This window comes from Accipiter gentilis, chromosome 1 (genome assembly GCF_929443795.1).
Source record: "Accipiter gentilis chromosome 1, bAccGen1.1, whole genome shotgun sequence".
NCBI lineage: Eukaryota > Metazoa > Chordata > Aves > Accipitriformes > Accipitridae > Astur > Astur gentilis.
Window position 1 is genome coordinate 24,893,815 of NC_064880.1, and position 21,104 is coordinate 24,914,918.

Genomic DNA, 21,104 nt, shown 5'->3' on the forward strand with positions numbered 1-21,104 from the left:
TGGACAAGAAGAGGAAGGAACAAGAAGAACAGAAATGGAAAAAGTGAAGGCAGATCTGGAAAAGGAACAACAGAGGAACGCAGAGAAGATGCAGTTAGTGAGGATAATGCTCTCATTTGAGAAGAGAACATTTGAATGGAATGATGACACAGAACTACTGTAGGCTTGGCTTTGCTTTTTGTCAACCAGGTACACGCATCCAAACCCATCAGTGTTCCAGCATGAAGAAACATATATATAAACACAAAGCATCGTCTGATGTAACAGAAGACTAATAACACATAAGAGTGTAAAGGAGCCAGCAAACTGATCCAGTACTTCCAGGCAAATTCCAAACTAGAGGATAACATCACAGACCTTTTCGTCTGTAACACGTGCATACATCAAGTTCCATCTTTTAGCAGGATATCAGATTTTTCCTTAGTATTGTGTGTGTCTACTAATTTAACTTGATTTTAATACTTTCATCTATTTATCTTTACTCTGAATCAGTATCGCCAGTGAATCAAAGTTACAGCAAGTTCATGAAGATGATATTCCACACTTTCCATACAGCATAATGTATTGGTTTTGTTTGGCAAGGTTTTGGTAGCGGGGGGGGGTTACAGGGGTGGCTTCTGTAAGAAACTGCTGGAAGCTTCCCCTGTGTTCAAGAGAGAGCGAGCCCATATTAGCCGGCTCTGAGACGGACCCGCCGCCGGCCAAGGCCGAGCCAATCAGTGATAGTGGTAACGCCTCTGTGATAACATTTTTAAGAAGGAAAAAGTTGGGACGGAGAGAAACTGCCGCCGGAGTGAGGAGTGAGAACATGTAAGAGAAACAAGCCTGCGGACACCAAGGTCAGTGAAGAAGGAGGGGGAGGAGATGCTCCAGGCGCCGGAGCGAAGATTCCCCTGCAGCCCGTGGTGAAGACCCTGGTGAGGCAGGCTGTCCCCCTGCAGTCCAGGGAGGTCCACGGTGGAGCAGATCTCCACCTGTAGCCCGTGGAGGACCCCACGCCGGAGCAGGTGGGTTCCCGAAGGAGGCTGTGACCCCGTGGGAACCCCGCGCTGGAGCAGGTTCCTGGCAGGACCTGCGGATCTGTGGAGAGAGGAGCCCACGGAGCAGGCTTTCTGGCAGGACTTGTGACCCCGTGGGGGACCCGCGCTGGAGCAGTGTGCTCCTGAAGGACTGCACACCGTGGAATGGACCCATGCTGGAGCAGTTCGTGAAGAACTGCAGCCCGTGGGAATGGCCCACGTTGGAGGAGTTCGTGGAGGACTGTCTCCCGTGGGTGGGACCCCACGCTGGAGCAGGGGAAGAGTGTGATCAGCCCTCGTCCTGAGGAGGTGAAGCGGCAGAAAATAACGTGTGATGACCATAAACCCCATCCCTGTCCCCCTGTGCCGCTGGGGGGGCTTGGTGGTGAAATCCGGGAGGGTAGTTGTGCCCGGGAAGAACGGAGGGGTGGTGGGAAGGTGTTCTGAGATTTCGTTTTACTTCTCATTACCTTGCTCTGGTTGATTTGTAATAAATTGAGTATGTTTTGCAAATTGAGTCTGTTTTGCCCGTGACGGTAATAGTGAATGATCTCTCCTGTCCTTATCTCGACCCGCGAGCCTTTTGTTATATTTTCTCTCCCCTGTCCAGCTGAGGATGGGGGAGTGATAGAATGGCTTTGGTGGGCACCTGGTGTTCAGCCAGGGTCAACCCATCACAGTCTTTTTGGTGGAGAATGCGGGCAATGTGAGGAATTTGAGATAAGGATAGTAACTGAGAGAGGTAACGGGCAAAACATGGACTGAACGCAGCTAGAGAGTTAAGAGCTGCTTGATGAGTGGGGAATCTTTATTGTTGTAATTGTGGTGAAGGGATGAGGGGTGGATTGTGTGTGTAAATTGTCCACTTTTGTCAGTTTTGTGATGATATTATTTTGATTTTGGTGTGGGGAATTATTTTTGTGATGTGAGTGAAGACTTTGTGTGATGAATGTGGATTTTAATGATAGTTCTTAAAAATGTGATGCACAGAGGCGAGGGGTGGAATGTATTGGTTTTGTTTGGCAAGGTTTTGGTAGCGGGGGGGGGTTACAGGGGTGGCTTCTGTAAGAAACTGCTGGAAGCTTCCCCTGTGTTCAAGAGAGAGCGAGCCCATATTAGCCGGCTCTGAGACGGACCCGCCGCCGGCCAAGGCCGAGCCAATCAGTGATAGTGGTAACGCCTCTGTGATAACATTTTTAAGAAGGAAAAAGTTGGGACGGAGAGAAACTGCCGCCGGAGTGAGGAGTGAGAACATGTAAGAGAAACAAGCCTGCGGACACCAAGGTCAGTGAAGAAGGAGGGGGAGGAGATGCTCCAGGCGCCGGAGCGAAGATTCCCCTGCAGCCCGTGGTGAAGACCCTGGTGAGGCAGGCTGTCCCCCTGCAGTCCAGGGAGGTCCACGGTGGAGCAGATCTCCACCTGTAGCCCGTGGAGGACCCCACGCCGGAGCAGGTGGGTTCCCGAAGGAGGCTGTGACCCCGTGGGAACCCCGCGCTGGAGCAGGTTCCTGGCAGGACCTGCGGATCTGTGGAGAGAGGAGCCCACGGAGCAGGCTTTCTGGCAGGACTTGTGACCCCGTGGGGGACCCGCGCTGGAGCAGTGTGCTCCTGAAGGACTGCACACCGTGGAATGGACCCATGCTGGAGCAGTTCGTGAAGAACTGCAGCCCGTGGGAATGGCCCACGTTGGAGGAGTTCGTGGAGGACTGTCTCCCGTGGGTGGGACCCCACGCTGGAGCAGGGGAAGAGTGTGATCAGCCCTCGTCCTGAGGAGGTGAAGCGGCAGAAAATAACGTGTGATGACCATAAACCCCATCCCTGTCCCCCTGTGCCGCTGGGGGGGCTTGGTGGTGAAATCCGGGAGGGTAGTTGTGCCCGGGAAGAACGGAGGGGTGGTGGGAAGGTGTTCTGAGATTTCGTTTTACTTCTCATTACCTTGCTCTGGTTGATTTGTAATAAATTGAGTATGTTTTGCAAATTGAGTCTGTTTTGCCCGTGACGGTAATAGTGAATGATCTCTCCTGTCCTTATCTCGACCCGCGAGCCTTTTGTTATATTTTCTCTCCCCTGTCCAGCTGAGGATGGGGGAGTGATAGAATGGCTTTGGTGGGCACCTGGTGTTCAGCCAGGGTCAACCCATCACACATAAAAACCACTAGTGAGCATTTTCCCCAACAAAAACCTCAGCATGGTTACAACTACACAGTTATAAAGACATTTCATAGCAATGTAGGTTATTCCTTAACGATAAAAGAATTTTATACTACAAAAAAAATGCAGTAAGAACACTTTTGCTCTGTTGATATAGCTTTAGGAAAAAAAAAAATCCCAACAAATACTTAAGGCAAAACTCTGGGAAACCCACCAGTATCAGGAACAAGCTCTGGTGTAACATGATCACATTTCTATTCACCTTTTGAGATGTTCTGCTTACACAACACATTCTGACATCACCTTACTACTCTGCTTCTATGTTATACTTACTTTTTCATTAAGAATTATATTTACTGGGGAGAACAGCGACCTCCTTGGGTGATTTTGAAGAGCTGCAGTCTACCTAGAAATGACTGAACACTTTGGAGGGTATCCCCTGGTCACAGACATTTGTAAGAACCGGATTTGTAGAAGTGGCATCTTTTAATCAGATGGTTGAAAAGAAAGGACAAATCTGACTTATAAAGCATTTTTCGATGTTAGTGCCATACCCTCCTTAGGTTTATTTCAGTAGGCATTCAAGTCAAACTGCTGGACTGAGAACCCCGAGTTTGGAAATTTTTTTAAACAGCACTCAATGAAACAGAAGACCTTTAGTTTGATTATCCTTAACTTACCATTTCCAAAATAAGGAGAATATTCTTTCGTTTCATGAACCTCCTTGACTTTTTTCATGCTCCTTACAGTATGAATCCTCCTACAAAAATAGCCCTTTTTGAACACCATTCTGTTTACATCTAAATCTCAGCCAAAGCTTTCCATTGCCTCCTTGCTTGTTGCATAGCCTGAATTCTTGTTCTGGGTTTGTGTTCTTGTTCCACAAAAATGCAGTCCAATTTTTTCTTCCAGCTCTTGTTCTCTGAACTTTCCTAGCTGTCCCTGTACTCTCCTCTATCCCTTGTTTCCATATCTTTGTTTCATGTAAAGCACATACCTGTATCCCATAGTCCTCATGTCCTCCTCAAAAGCACACATGTAAAAATTATAATTCAGGTTTTTGCCCCTTTACAGACAGTATGAAGGAAAGTAGACTAATTTTTTTTTTCAATACTAATTTGCAGAACCAGACATATTCTAAGCATCACTAACCAGCACCCATTCTCTCCATTCTAATTTACCTCCCCTTCACTTTGGCAATCTGCTTAGCTCTTTGGGCTAGAACCGGCTCTTCTTCCGGCAAGAACACTCAGCAAACCTAAGGTTGCTACAGCAATTATTAATAATTTACATTTTGATTTTCAGAAACTAGAAGAGTGGAGGCACCAGGAGAAGGAGGCAGCAAAGAAGTCACAATTAGAGAAAGCAGCACAAGAACATATTTGGCAGCAGCAGGAGGATTACAACAGAAAGCTTCTGCAGTTCCAGAAGAGACATCTAGAAGAACAAGAATTAACAGGTGGTCTACAGAAAGGCTAATGCTTACTTTAGCTGCAGATAATTCATCTGAATGGATGATTTCCAGTGAAGGCATAGATTTAGCCTGTGCATCTGCCATGGCATTCCTGTGATGCTAAGTTCCAAACTTCGAGTACCTCAGCTGCTCCTCCTCTATTAAATAGATATGGTAACAATAGTCCTCTCTTCCATGGTCACTGCTGCCTGAAGAAGAGAAATTCCACAGCCTAGCTACAATGCAACTGTGCAAGATGCTAGCAATAACAACAGTTATGCTACATCATTTCTTGATGTTTGCATTATGTATCTTCTCTGAAAGCCTGAGTCCCAGTAGCTACGCAGTTAAAAAAAACCCTCCTACTTCTAACAAATAGTTACAGGAAGGCTTGAAAACCTAAATGCCAAGCAGATTTAAAAACAAATCCAACTACAACTTAAGACAAACTCATGTGTTTGAGACAATATTAAATACTTGTAACATCAGTATTATAACAGTATTTTCTTTCTATTTGTAATTGAAGAAAAAAAGATTTCGTAAATAGCAAGTATGTGAGCAACAGATAGTTGTTGGTGATCTGCTTCTAAGAGGCAGAAAAATGCAGGCAGAAAGGAACAATGTGGTTAGAGGAGGAACACCAGCAGCTGGTAGAGATGGCAGAAGAACACCTGGAGTGTAAAAGAAGAAACTCTGAGAAGACGAGATATGAGGCTGAGGAGCAGATGAAGAAAGAGGAAGATGGTAGACTAACTCTAGAGGAAGCCAAAACACAAGCAGAGCTTTTAATCAGGTACATAGCTATTAATCAAAGAGTTATTTCTTTTCCTCAGTAATAATACTACATCTTTACGCCTAGTGCCAGACTATACAAAAATACTCCTGTAGTCAGTTCTATCAGTGTAGTTAACATTAAGAGCAGCATCTGTACCTCGGGAGTTAGTTAAGCTGCCTTCAATTCAAATGCCAAGACACAATGCAGTTCTTTTGCTATTTAACCAGTTTTCCAATGATTCCCCAAATTCCATCAACAATTCACACACATCTTATCTGTATTCTTTAACTGTTTTAAACATTCACTTACGCTACAGAAAGAAGCCCAACTAGATTTCCCTGCACATCTGAAACTATAACTACCTTTACACAGTCCATTGGAGCAGACTCCAGTATAGCATGCTTCCAGAATTCATTCCTACCAGCACCTCAGAACACAGGAAATGGAAGACTGCACACCACATACTAAAACGCTGCAAATAACGTAACAGACCTTCTTAAAGGAAGCCTAGATCAATTTGTCAGGCACAAAGCAGTACTAGGCATAAGAGGATACATGGGACCTACAGCTGAGCAGGAATAACTATCTCCTGCTTGCTCTATTCATACTGTTGCAACAGGAGAACATACTGGCCCACAAGATGGTATTAGCATAAGCCAACATTTTCTTCCCCAACCCATTCCAAACCTTGCTCAAAGCCACCTCCCAGGGGAAGTCCCATCTCCTGTCCAGGCTCAGTGCCTCAGAAGGCACTGCACGCACTGTGGCAAAGTGAAAGAAACTGCCAGTGAACCAGCAACGAGCCAACTGAGTGTGTAGGTTTCAAGTCAAAGCACCAGCTTTCTAACCCAAGGAGGAATTCTGTCCTATGTCTGCACATCACTTTATTAACACTGTTTGCAGACAAAGACCTGATCTGGAACAACATCTGCAACTCCAACAAGCACTACTAATAGAAGCTACCAGACCAGAACACACTTAAGGTGCTTGTTGTCCATGGGTGTTTTCTTATTTTCAGCTGCTTGAAAAACTAGGCCTGAAAACCATACAAAACAATAAATAAATGCTTTGTGCCAGGAATGGGTCGTTGTAGCGAGCTCTTTCAGTTCCAGTCTAATTCATTCCGACTTGATTCAAAAGAGGAACAATGTTCCTTTTTGGGATAGGTGCTACTCTCACTCACAAATTATTTTCCTAGACTGCAACAGTAGTCTGTGCATACATCCTACTGATAGCAAGTAAAAGCATTCATGTGTTATCAGCCAGTAGAAATTAATCCAGACAGACCTCCTGAGGTGCCAGAATACATGTAGTTTATCCTTTGCTGCTTCACCCCAGACTCTTTGGTCCATTTTGTGTTAAGAGAGAGAACAGAACTGTCAGTTTACAAAAGGTATGAAGACCTCAGTGCTGACTTTTGGAGGAATCCTACAAACCAATAAATTGCAATAACCATGCTACTGTTTAAGAAAAGGCTAGATTTCAGTACCAAGAAGACAACAACAGAGAAACTATAGCAAGATAAGAAATTTTCTTCCTTGTAAATCAGGTTTATCTTATTTTCTGCTTCTCTAATATCTAGCATAACATTTGTAAATTCAATTTGTATTGCAATTCCTGTAGAGTCTCCTGTGGAGAAGAGTAATCAATTTTTGCAGTCTCTAAATTGAAGCTGAACTTCATTAAATTAAATAGGCATTAAGTACTAGTTGTAAGAGCAAAACAAAACCAGTTTACTTCCAATTTGTACAATTCCTACAGTTCTCTGTATGATGCCTCAGAAGCTGATCTTCTCATTTAAAAAAATTTACCTGAACAGCAATAATTCAAAAGTGCATACAGAAGATGCACAGATATTGTAGTATTGTATTCTTAAAGATAATTTCCATTTAAAGTAGGAAAAGTTAAAAACTATTATACAGTTATAGTGCTTCTAAAACAATACATGGTTAGTCAAAATTTGCAGCAGACTTCAAGTTTTAGCATTATCTGACATCCTAATTGAAGTCCAAATCCTGCCAACATTTACACATTTAACTTCAAAAAACCCCTTATTTTGTTGAATTGATGATCATGTAGATATATTTATACTTAAGAGAATACACAAATCCTTTAAACACCAGCTTTAAGAAAATCTGTTGAGACTGATGATTTTGTAAAGCTCTTATCAATACAGCTTTTATATGTCACCATAGTGAATATTAAATATATTAATTTCACAGTTAGAAATAAAGGATTGGCTTCCACCTTTCACTGCATAACTGACTCTGAAGATAGTTTTGTTCTCCCACCACCACTTTTTTTTTTTTTTAAACACTTAAAACCAGCCATCAATAGCTGAACTCAGTTCTTCTAATATACAGGTAAGCATGTATACAAACACAAATTGCAGAAGGAAAAAATATTCTTTTCTCTGTTTTTCTCCAGCATGTGAAGGCCAATCTGACTTCCAGTCAAGTGCTTCAAAGCTACGAGTGGTTTAGAAATTCCACTCCAGACCACCTTTTCGGAAAGAAATTCTTTGAAAAGTATTAGTTCTCCCAGAAAAAATGAAGAAAATTCAAGTCTGTCTACTCCTTGACTTCAAAACTCAGGTTTTATTTCTATGCACAACTTCCAAGAATGAACTTCCTTAAAAAAGGTACTAGTGCATCTGTGTAGCATGTGTACCTTCTCATTTTACACGAAGCTCTCAATACCAATATTTGAAGCAGAGTACAGTTTTCCTGTTATTACTGTTCCATCAAGTTATAACAGTACAGACATCGCTTTAGACCAGCAGCTCTGTTGAGGCACTAGCTCTTTGAGGCTTCACAACAAGTCATAGAGAGAGATCAGATCAGTTTGTCACTGGTACCATATCCACTCTAAGAGAGATGTATTTTAGGACAAGGTTACACAACAGAAGGAAATCTTTGCCTTGAGCTTCATCCTACCGAAGCTGCGTTCTGCAGGAAACCCTCCTCCATAGTCTCAAGAGAACTAAGTGCAGTGCTTTGACTAGAAAGCTGATATAAATGAGCATATAGAACAGATTTGGAAGACGAGAGTAAACAGTTAAGAAGCAAAGAAAGTTGGTACAGCAACTAGAGTATGAGCATCAAAGCCGGGGATCTGGATTCTGTTCTCAGCTCCACTTTCAGCTTCCAGAGTGACCTGAGTAAACTACCATCCCCTGCGCCTCAGTTCCTAATTTGCAGAAGAGGGATAATGGGAATTTGTCTACCAACAAGAACATTATACAAATTTAAATTAGAAGATGATCTGATAATAACCACAAGGGTATTTTATTTCTGGTATTCTGAAGCAGATATATTTAGTATTCTAAAATAGCAATCAGAGATAAGTGCAAAGAATCCATGTTGTTCTACATCACAGTACCAATCCCTCTTCCCCCTAAGAAGTGAATTACATAGAATACTTCAAGAAAACCCCATATTGACATTTTGTAAACAAAAATTTTAATCTTTTAAAAAATTGCTTAGTGCAACTATGTGTACAAAAGTATTTCCAAATCAGAAACAGGACACAAACCACAAGCATGAAAGAAAATGCATTTCTAGCTTTACAGCAAGTGCCATAAAAACTAATAATTCAAAATCTGCAATTTCTTCCAAGTATGCCAGCACTAAAATGTGTCTTTAAATGAAGTTGGCATTCATAGTGAACTTGATTTACCAAACCAAATCAGAAACAAGTCCCATTTATCTGCAAAAAGGCTGAAGCAGGGACAGTGCAGAAACCTTCTCTCCACACTACCCTGCCCATAACCCCCATCTGAGCTTTCACATCCAGTAACATGTTCTCAAACTGACCATTTAGAACCTGCAACTAGCTAGAACATGAAGTCAGCCCTCATAATGATGCCTGATGAACCATCATGACACGTCATGTCATCCATCAGATTATTTAATGGTACCACAATCACATGAAATGTAGACATTAAAAACCATCTTCATATTTCCTTCCAAGCTGCATTTTCAGTTTACCTTTTGTGCATAAAGTGAAGCTCTATATAACTGTACGTGAATATTCTCTAACAAGAGAAGAAACACCTAGTAGTCTCAAATAGTCACCTGTAAACCAAGCAGATAAGTATTTTACTAGGGCAAGTAGAAAAAAGTAATTTTTTTAAAAATGAGGTATATTTACAGAGCACATTTTTTTTTTCCTGGCTTCAACATATAGTTACTGGAAAAGCATGCCCTAATTATAACTTTTAATGTGTTTGCTCATTTCCAAACATTTGAAAAGAAAATACAAGTTGTTTATAAAATTGTTTTTCTTGTTTATTTTAAATGAAGCTGGTACAGACAATGTCCATTCAAAACCCACGTCCCAGGCCAAAAGGTACAAACAAGAGTGTCAAAGTAACACCAGTTGTCTGCTGTGAACATTCTTGCATGAATACCTGCGTGTACTAATTGCTATATGAAGTTAAAATGCTTCTGGGCTCTTCTGGCAAGATTTAAGAATCATTAGGGTTTTCAATTTTATGTCTTCAGCAAAGCCATCTCTGGAGCAAGGTACAGATGACAACAGTTCTAGCTTTTCCATTTCCAACTTGGTAATCTTCTTCGCTGGGCCATCAGCACAATTTAAGCAAAATAGCTCTGAGTTATGGATACACAATTTCTCCACAGTTTAGTTCTCTGAAAAACTTCATCTCGCACTGAAAGTTATAGTCCAGGAGTGAAACAGTCACACATCAAAACTTCAGGGCAGATATGGAAGTCATTAAGAACACTCGCCCACCTGGCAGATCTTACAGCCTTCGTGCCTGAAATGCACGAACCTAGTGAACATACAAATGCATGTGTGTACATGTATTTCTAAAGGGGAAGGTAGAAGGGAAGAGGGGAGCAAGGCTGCAGCTGGATCACAAAAGTTCAGCACAATGAAAACAGAAACAATAGTGTATAATGAGCACGAGAATTCAAAATACCAGACGCTTGAAAATAAACTCCCAGAGATGGGGTGCCAGTTTCAATTCAGTGTTGAACACCACATTACAAAAGAACTATTATTTAAAAATAAAAAAGGATTAAGGGGGAAGAAAACAAACAGAAGGATCTAAACTGTTGAGTGACCCCCCGTCTGTTCCTGATAAACTTCAATCACATCTTCCTCCTCCATCCCCAGCTGTGAGAACAGAGAAAAACAGCATATAATTGTTATAAATCTGGTGTACTGAATTCAGAGCAGGTCCTAGACAAGTTATACAATGGTTTGTTCCTCTGTTCCATCATAATTCAAAGGGGTGAAAAAAATTTCAGCCACCATCTCACTAGCCAACACATGATTTTCAGTCCTTTTCCTTCAGTCTTATACATCTCAAAGCAAAAGCCTTATCAGTGAAGTCTAAACCCACTTGTGGAGCAGTACCCATCAGCCCAGAAGCTGCTAGCTTTACCCTTCTCTAAAATCCTTTCTTGGGCAACAGATGCACAGGAATGTAACCAACATCATAGGGAATGCACCAGCTGTACAGCCACATGTACAGCACACTACTAGCTCACCACACAGCTAAGACCTACAGGTTGCAACTCAAACCCTGTTTGCAACTGTTCTCTCAAAGAGGGCAACTTGTTCAATTTCACAGTACACAAGTTTGATTTTTCAGGTGGTCATTATTATAAGTGTTTCTTCCTGCTTTGTCATAACAATTGGTGGAAGTCACTGGATAGCAGAAGTAACCTGTTTCCTATTTATTTACACTTTCATCTAATAAATGTGAACTAAATACATATTTATTCCAAAGTCACAGTGAAGTTCTAGCTCAACAACTGGGAACTTACCTTAGTTTTTTTCTCCTCTCTGGTATTCATTGACTACACCCTCCCTTCTGAGACAACATTACACATGAAGGTCCAATCAGCCTCTTTCTGAACTGCGTTATCAGCCTTATTAAAGATTCTAGTTGGACAAATATAGCCAGACTACATTTGACTAAATATAGTCCAAAAAGTTGGCTGTATTTAAAGAAACACCTTCAATTCTGGTTAACAGTCTAGCAGAACAGAGAAACTAACCAATCTGGTATTTAGTTTCCCCAGTGAACTGTGTAACACCTTTTCTAGAAAGAAACTCACCTCCTTGGGGGTATGATTATCAGTAATTCTCTGACCCTCGAAGAGGAACCTGAGTGAATTCATTGGAACACCCTAAAAAAAAGAAACAGATGTACAAGAAAAAAACTTACTGAAACTTGTACAGCTTTACAAGAAAAACATTTTCAATAAAAACAACATATGCGAAAGTCAAAGAAAGCATTAGTTCCTGTTACACAGGGAGCTCAGCTATTCTGTTGCAACCACATAGACTGCAAAGAAATTACTCTAGGAGCATGATAGGGCTGCAATGTTTTTTTTATTCCAAAGTCTCGCTGGAGTTCTAGCTCAACAACTTGGAAGTTTCCTTAGCTTCTCTCCTCCCCCCCCCCATCTTTTTTTTATTCATAAGTACTGACTACACCCTCCCTTCCAAAACAACATTACACATGAAGGTCCTGTCTTTTTCTGAACTGCGTATCAGCCTTATTAAAGATCCTAAGACAACAGGAAGAACATGACGTTTACTTCATGAGCTCCCACCCTTGCTTTCCCAATCTTGTGTCACCATAGGCAGGAATAGCGACATTTACCATTATCAGTTCTGCAAAAGCTCTACCCTGGGGACAAGAAAGAGCAGACCTGAGGGGGAGAAAGGAGCACCCCAATGGTAAATAAAGTTAAGTTGCAGTATGTCTATTGTACAGTGTGCATGTATTACGGCAGAATATCATACTTCACCTCAGTAAATGAGGCAAACTCCTCATCTTCTCTTTCAAGATATGAGCAAAACAAATGCAAGTGAAATATGACCTGTTTTGTGCATCAATTAGATCTCAGAAATATTGTTTGCAAATAACTAGGCAGAAAAATTCACAGGAAATAACAGCTCTTCACACTGTTCCAACAACCCCTCTGGCCAACTTGGAACAAACGTCCATGGTCCCTTTACCAGAGAAAGGCTACCTGACACCAAAAACCGTATTGACTGCTGATGAAGGAAATCACAGACTTTCCAGAATTCAGCCCAGGAGATAGATATGGCTGTGTTCATTCAAACAATTACTTCTTTCTTATAAGAATTCCACACATATATTTTCATCAGTCAGTAAGACTGCTGCACGAATTATTTCCAAGATCTTATTTTAAAATTTCAAGTTTTTCAAATGAATCACAATTTTAATCATTTGGATTTGGCTACAAACATTATCTGGTGTTTGATCTTTCCTTTCCTCCTAATCCAGAAGGACAGCAAAAAAGAACACATTCTACAAAGAACACTTCAATTGACAAGTTCACCTCGTCTCAAAGTATGAAGGAAAAACCCCAAGTATTATTTCTTATGATTATATCTCCTGAAGCAAACTCCAACACAGTTACTCAAGAAAAGGCCACACAAGGCATCTATCCCCAAAGCTGGGGGTAAACTAGGCCAGGGCTTCTGGAAATAGCAGCAGTGAATCCACAATACCTGCCACAGAATCTGGAAGTGAAGATAAGTTTTTGTTCTGTAACAGTAGTTACTATTTACCTACATCCACAATTAATGTTGCAGATTTCTCTAACTTAAGGCATAACAGCTAGTGTTAATCAATTACCACATTAATGGCTGTAACAATGCCTAAGGCTGCTCTCATCATAAGCTGCAGTATTCTACAGCTTTAAGAGAACTTCGCTTGGAGACAGGAGATTTTTTTACAGTAATTATAAATGCATGCCTGGGCATTTTAAAAGGTAACTTCTATGTCTTCTGAGCAGCCACTATGCATTTTCAAACAGCAATTTTAACTTACTACAAAATTCACAACTGTCTTAAATAGAAATACCTTTATTGTCAAAAGAAATTAGGAGATCCATTATATTTGTACTGTCAGACACCCATCCTGCTTGTAACTAGACAGAAGCTTGATTGTCTCAACAAATGCTTTTATTTGAAAGAACAGTGAGAAAAGTAAAGCTAAAGAGTTCGGCTTTTTTATTTTCCTTTTAAAGAGAGCGCGTCATTGTTTCACAAACCTGTCTTTGACAGTATGATTCTTTGAGTTTCTTGAGGTGTGTTGTCATTTTCACCTTGAAGTGAATTTCACTGCTGTCCTAAGAACAGAAAAGAAAAAAGTTACTCTCTTTGTAGTAACTGTTTACTTTATCTATGCTAATTTTAAGACTTTCATTAAGAAAAACTTACATAAAACTAACATGGAATGCAGTTTAACTATCACTGTGCATACCTTGGTGCATCATAACATTAACCTCCAGGATGTTTTATCAGTCACGAAACTCATCATACACTTCCACAGGAAGTGCTATTTTAAAACAGATGGCATAGTATAGCCTTAGGCTCACTATTGAGGTTTTAGATTTAAAAGTACTAAAAACCATACATGGTTCAGCCTGTGCTTCCATCTTTACCCAGCTGATGTACTTATGAAATACAAACATACATATGCATGGGACTTCTGCTCTAAGATTCCGACAGACAAGTTAAAGCTTGCACATCAAAATATATATGAAACCTCGTTCAATTAAAGTAATTACCTACAAGTTAGGATACAGGCAGACTTGGCAACACAACACCAGCCTAAGAAGAAATCTTAGGTGTCATTATTCTATAGTCCTTCCTACCAGCCATAAGATAAAGTAACCACAACTATCGAAATGGCTACAGATAAAACAGACTGCAAGAGGTTCTGTGCAAAAAGCATGCGGGTCACATTTAGCTTCTGAATGTGTTACCATCGCCAATTAAACCAGCAGAGGTAAGCTAGTTTGTGTTAGCCCTACTTTAAGTCATCCATCTCCAGTCAACAGCACAGCAATGGCACTGATACTCCAACAATACTGAGTTAAGTCATAGGAGCTAGGGGTTCTTTGCACAGAAGGACTTCTGTTCAAGAAGCATCTCAACATTCACATTCCAACACAACTTGAATTCAGACTTATAATCCACCACTCACATCCACCAACATGCCAACCAACAGAATCCTCTTCCTATCCCTGTCAAGAAAGCTAACTGCATGCTTAGTGTACTACATGAAGACTGAAGACCTGAGTTTATTGATTTTGCCACATATTTCATTCATATCCTTGGATAAATCAATCCCTCAATGCATCAGGTCCCCTAGTTGTAAGATGGGGATCACACTGACCAAATCCTGAGTCATAAGGATAAATTAATCAAGCTTTAAAAATAACAACCAAAAACCAAACCACCACACTAGAGAGAATACTAACATACATTACTGGCAATCGGTAAGTAGTTTAGGGCAGCAGAGGATCCACTCTGAAGAACTGAAAGTATCAACTTCCATTTGTTCATTTCTACAATACAAAACCTCATACCTCCACCAAACATCAACAAGTAATTATGTAAAAACTCACCTGCCCAATGACTTTGAGTTTAATGTACTCCCCTTCTTTCTTATCTCCTAAATCCTCAGCTGAAGGTTTTGCTTCCTGCAAGAAAAACATGAAAAAAAATCTGATCAGTTCAACACTTCCATTATCTTCACTGGACAGTATGATAGCTGTCATCCTCCTTATTACATGAAATCAGACTATCCAAGGCACCTTATTTCTTCCTTTCTGTGTATGAAAATAGCAGTAACATAATATTATGAAAGGCTGTCTGCCTGCAAAAGGTTTAATTAATGGTGGGAAAGCAACACTGTGAAGAATGTAAGAGATAAAAGAAGGATCATTTGGAAATAGATGACAGATGCAAAAATAAGAAGTATGATTTTTATACCACTAACTCCTAGTCAACCAACAGACTGCAAAAAAGAAATACCAGAAGCATACCAAGAGGGTTAGATATATGACAGAAAAAAGAACATCATGAGGAGAGTAAACAGAAAGCACTTGTGACACTCTACCAGTGTAAAGAGTGACCATGCAAACATTTTTCAGTCTATTGCATCAACAGTAGTCACTACTTTCAAAAGGATGGTCAGCCACCTTTTCTATGACAACAAAACAACATGAAGTAACAACTTCCTTCTAGCATGTTTAAGACCACAGTTCTTAAATGTTCTTAAAAGTTGCAGTCTAAGAACTATAGTGTTTTGATATCTTTCCAGGATAAGAATTAATTGTACAGACAAGTTTGATTCAACAAACTTGAGCACTAAAGCTCATCAAAAGGGTTTAAGTATTATGTTCTGCAAGACATGAATTAAGGACATCAAAGTTTTCATGTTAGCTGCTGATAGATAAGACAAGTTAGAGATCAAGTACTATTAACCCCATCCCTTGCCTGTCACTACATATTCTGGATCAGGCCTTTAGTTATGTTCCACTGCAGCACAAAGGGACTTGACACAGACACTGCCTCAAGTCCAGATGGTGCTCATTGAAGAAATCTTCCAAAGTAGTCAGAAACAAGGATACCCTGCTAATCATGTTTCAATATTCCTTTTCTAGTTTATTGCTTAACACAGTAGACAAAATAAACAAAATATGTACAGGAGCCTACCATATATATTTTCCCAGCCCTAAAGGGACTTTTTGCTGCATGTACAGAAATATCCTTTGTATGGTTGGACTTGAACTTTAGGATCAAGCGCCAAAAACACATACTAACCTTTTGTATTAAGTCCATCCAGATAGGTGTCTATCTCCATATTAAAATGGTAGACAAGCCTTTTCAAGCATTTTTTTTCCCCTTAAAGAGGTTAAATATGCACAACTACTTTGAATGTTAAAAGTTCAGGAAAGGGGGGGGGAAGTCTGCAAACACCTTCCCTATCTGTACCAGTCTCACTCTAGAAGAAAGAGAGAGGAAGTGCTTTTTGTATCAGTTTGACTCACTACCTCGCCAGATCCATTCAGTTTCTGTGATGACAAAAAAGTATGAGCCAGAAACTCCACCTGGTTTGAATACTTTTTGTTTTCTTTAAATACTCACCTGGGCACAACCTGGACTGCTGGGACTGATTCATCACCCTTCAAGCTCAAACCCAAAATGACCCCAAGCTTTCAAGAAACTAGACTCTTACCCTTAGATCTCCAAGCAAGTCACTTTTGAAGTCTGAAAGGAGTCTTCACTGGTAATACAGTCACAGCAACTGCGCTCCCCACCAAAGGTTTCCCTTTCTAACGTATCTGAACTCTAACCTCATCGGACTATTTGCAGGAATAAAAATACACTGGTTTCCACTCCTGACTGAAAAAGAGAAAGAAAAACAAGAACCTGCAACTTGTTCTGATAAGTTGCGCAAAAAGCATTTTTATTGTCCGTATGCAGGATTACTAACCTCTAGGAATCAGAAAGAGATTCAGATCTCTACAGATCTGAAGCCTATAACTTAAACTATCTCCTGTTTTGCTATCACTGAAAGAATTTGTAAGAACATCCTGTCCCCTTACATGACATTTCAGGTCAGTCACTGTCTTAGTTTACTTTGCATAAGAACCAAATTGCACAGCAGCGTATTATCCCAGTAATAGAGGCATTTGTAGTAGTTTATATAGTTCTGTGCATTGTAACAGATCTACCTACTTCGCTTTCCAAAACAAATCATCCTGTACAAGGTATGACAAATCATCATTGCTACTATGACTGTGCCTCTGGCCAATATGAGTGGAAAACAACGATTCACAAGATGTTTGATTCCTACCCTCAGGGAAAGAGGGCTCTAGTACTAAAAACAAATGGGGAAGCAGCAAACAGTAGAAAAAGCAGAGGGAATTGGAGTCTTGAAACACCATACCACAAAGGCAGTCGCTTAAAGCCCCAGCAACCTCTCACCCACAAAAGAAAACAGCTGTAGTTTCAGGAATAGAAAAATAAGATCAAATCAATGTTGACAATGCCAATAATTGAAGCTTAAAAAAGAGCAAAATATTTTAAATCACAACACAACAAGACCCAGCAAGTCTGAAACAGCTCCCTGCATTTTGTCAGTGAACTATACTGCTATTCAATGCCAAATGGTAAAGCCAACATAAAAACACTTAAGAACAAAGAAAGCAAGGAGACTGCAAAGTTACTAAACTACAGGCATTCACTAACAAAATCCTGGATCAGCAATCTGCAAGGCAAGCCTCCAGACTTTTACTTGCACTGTGAAAAGAACTGGTGTTTAGAGTATCTCATGAAACAGTACATTAAAAAAAAAAAAAAAAAGAAAAAAAAAAAAGACTACCATACAAACAGAACAGGAATACCACAACACTCTCAAGTTGTAACTTTTCATTAGATGCTTAAAGTTTTAAAGGCTTCATTCCACAGTTTTCCTAAACAGCACAAAATGAGGCTCCTAGTACTGTCTAACATTTATATATCAACACTAAATTCATGACCGTAAAAAGCACCCTAAGTTTCTCGGATGAATCACACTGGTACTGCTATTGCAACTAATGAAACCACAAAACAAACATTGTAAGGCAGTATATTGCAAGTTTCCTCCTCCAATTTTCTGAAGTGCTCAAACTTCAGTGCCCAAGCCTTAAAAACACCACCTTATACTCAGCACACTTTAGATAATCTTTAAAAAAAAAAAAACAAACCTGAAATTACTAGGGGAATTGGACTACGACACACTTCCTAACACAGCAAATAAACTCTTACATTTGTTACAGGAGTGGAAAAATGCTTACAAACTACAACATTTTTTATTAGCAGTACATGAACAGGTAAAAACGGCAGCATCTAGGTTCAATTAAAGCAAAACCAGCCCGAGACCCTTGCAGAGAGGGGAAACACAATTTTGTCTGTTTCTGCTTAGATCCCAACAAGCAGCCATGTGCTTTTTGAAGTATGCCCTTCTTGCAAGTAATTTTACTTATCATAAAAGTTAATTTCGTATTGGAAATAAAGTAACTAAACCATGTATGCATCTTTATACTAAAAAGACAAGGCAAAATTATCATAACTGGTGACAAATTATGTCCTCTTAATTCCACGGCCAAAAGGAAAGACACTGTAAGCAATCCACAATTTTGGGTAATCCAATTATTCCTGTAGGACTGATAAACAGAGGAATGAGATTTACAGTGCTGCATTACCATACGTTATACTGTTACTTATTCATCTGTTTAGCTCTTGTTGCACAGTCCCCCCAGAAGCGAATGACAAGATATTTGTTTGCCTTATCTATTAAAAAACAAAACAGGGTCCTTATTCAAAGGCCCTTAAGATACATATCCAAAAAAGATTATCCCATACAACAAATTTTACATACTTCAAGCAGTCCCAAAGAACAAACACGTATGTGTTTTAGCAGAACTTGCCTGGAGAAGGAATTACCTAATGAAAGCTGCTATGTGTTAAAACATGCCTCAGTTCACAAATGCAGAGAGCTACAGAGCAGGTCATGTGAATATCAGTCCACAAAATCTAGTTCAGAATTTGCCTTTTTTTTATGCAGCCAATTTTGCATATTTTACTACACTGGAAACGTGTCCTAATGGGTGCCAGCAATAGCTGTGCTCCCAGCTGCACTCTCACACTCAGAGATAGGCAGCAGCACCATCCTCACCAGCAGAGTTGCATCGTGCTTGAAAATCGGGGGCAGGGAGAGGAAGATCACCGGCACATACAGCAACGGTTTCTATTCACGGGTCATAATGTATCAAGCCTAGTCCTCAAAGCTGACACAATATATACTAAGCTTAGCTTTGTCTCTGGATACTTTTAATTTTCTGGCTGGCACTAGTACTGTTCTTGACTTCACAGCACTGCAAGAAACATTTGTAGATACTGAGACTGATTTTTCCCAAAGTCGAATCATCATGACAAAGTTAGAATACACTGCCATATGAAGGCAATATAAAAAATAAAGCAAAACAGAACGCAAAATTAAAACCGGAATGCCGTTTTAACTTTCCACCAGCAGGTCACATAGCCTAAAGCAGTAGTAGTTGTAAGCAAAGGACTGTATACGTGCCACGCCAAGCAAGCCAGGAACTTGTGGTACAAGTAGCTATTTAAGTCCCTGGTTGAGAAGTCAGAACTGTCAGGAACGTAACAATGTACACGGACTGAAGGCAGGACAGCCTTGGCGAGGGACGGGGTGTTTAATACAGGCAAGCAACGCCCAGCTAAGGAAGTCTGGGGGTTTTGCCCCCCTCTTTTCGCATTCCTAGGGCAAACGGAGGACCCGGCAGGTCTAGCCTAACCCGCACGAAGCTGCTTCGGGGGAAGAGCATCCTACCACGCACCTGGGAAACGGAAAACGAAAGGAAACAACTGCTGTGCAACACGGCTCACCCCTCGCTGCGCTCCCGGGTTTCCAGGGCCGGGGCTGCCCCGGCAGCGATCCCGGCCCGGGGCCCCGCGGAGCCGCCCCCGCTCCGGCCGGACGCCGCCCCCGGCCCCCGAGTACGGCCCGCTTGGGGCCCGCCCCCGTCTTCCCCGCGAAATACCCTAAGTGAAGGGGAAAGGGAGATTAAAATTCGGGGCGGCGGGGGAGGGGGGAAGGGGGGGCAGAGTTTGGCCGAGGTCGGAGATTGGCGCGCGCGCGCACACACAAGCCCCGCGGGGGACATTCCCCCCCCCCCCCCCCCCCCCTCCCGCACCTCCCGGGCCGCCCCTCACAGAGCGCGGGGTCGGGCCGGGCCGGGGCTGCCCCGCGGCGGGGCGGGCAGGGCCGCAGGCAGCTCCTCCCGCGGCCTGCCGCCGCCCGCCGCGCCGCGCCGTCCCTCCGCGTCAGACGGCAGCCGCCCCCGGGGGCGCCGGTCGGGGCCGGCGGCGCCCGTACCTGGTCAGACATGGCTCGGCCCCGTTGCGTGCGGCAGGCTCGGCTGGGCCGCTGCAGGCGCTCCGCTCCTTTCTCTGCCCGCAGCGCAAACACAGGCCGCGGCGCGGGCGGGATTTCCTGTGCGCCTGAGCTCACTTCCCGCCCGGCCCGACGCGGCGCGGCGCGGCCCGCCCGCCGGCTCCTCCCCGGCCGCACCGGGAGCCCGCGGGAGGCACCGCCTGCGGCCCCCCCCCCCCAGCCCCGCAAACCCCGAGGCGCCGCTTCCCCGGGCTGGCCCCCACCGGCCCGGCCCCCGGCGGAGGCGGGGAAAGGCAGCCGGGCCGCGGCGGGGACCGCCCGCCGCTCTCCCCGGGCCCCGCGGCCAGGCCCGGCCTCTGCGAGCGCAGGCGGCGCCCGCGGGCCCGGCTGCAGAAGGGCACCTGATGGCCTGCCCCGGAGAGAGAAAATGGGTGTTTCTGTAAACTCCGCTAGTCACGGGCAGCCTAGCGCCTGGAAGGATGGGTCTGCACGGCCGTTTTGTCCTGCCCCAGAGGAGCTGGGCCGCGTCACGTAACCCTTCCAACAAAAGCCGATTTTACAGCAAAAGTCGCTCATTACACCCACCTGTAATGACTCGCTAAGGTTGTTACTAAAAGGTGTGTTTAACAACAAAGCTCGCCCTTCGATTTAAGCACAGCTTGCGTCTTTTTAATCACTGGAACCACACAAGTAACAGGGGCCGCACGCATCAAGCGAATTTGCACAGAGGCAGTTGCATCTGCACAAGCTTCTAGCGATACGCCGCAGTAGAACCAAACGGCTGTCCTGCTTCACATCAGCACAGCACAGCTATTTGCAGGTTTGCGCAAGAAGCAACACCGACACCTTAAAAAGATTACATTTAGACTGCAAGCTGCTTGGACTGCATCGTGTAGTGCTAACATCCCTCTACAACAACTAAGGGAATTCCTGCATGGCA

General features: G+C 42.5%; 1 protein-coding gene across 2 annotated transcripts; it reads right to left on the minus strand.

The window, feature by feature from the left end:
- Nucleotides 1-8,728: 8,728 nt before the first annotated feature.
- On the minus strand, nucleotides 8,729-20,303 carry SUMO1 (small ubiquitin like modifier 1). Of its 2 annotated transcripts, none has more exons than XM_049806665.1 (5): nucleotides 20,147-20,303; nucleotides 14,826-14,900; nucleotides 13,464-13,541; nucleotides 11,490-11,561; nucleotides 8,729-10,192 (listed from the first exon to the last, which is right to left on the minus strand). In XM_049806665.1, the coding sequence occupies exons 1-5, from the start codon at nucleotides 20,156-20,158 to the stop codon at nucleotides 10,163-10,165; spliced, it is 267 nt and encodes an 88-aa protein (XP_049662622.1). In that variant the 5' UTR covers nucleotides 20,159-20,303; the 3' UTR covers nucleotides 8,729-10,162. The 2 variants fall into 2 exon arrangements, with proteins under 2 accessions (XP_049662622.1, XP_049662615.1); XM_049806658.1 differs by having other exon boundaries at nucleotides 8,744-10,539; nucleotides 20,147-20,300.
- Nucleotides 20,304-21,104: the final 801 nt, after the last annotated feature.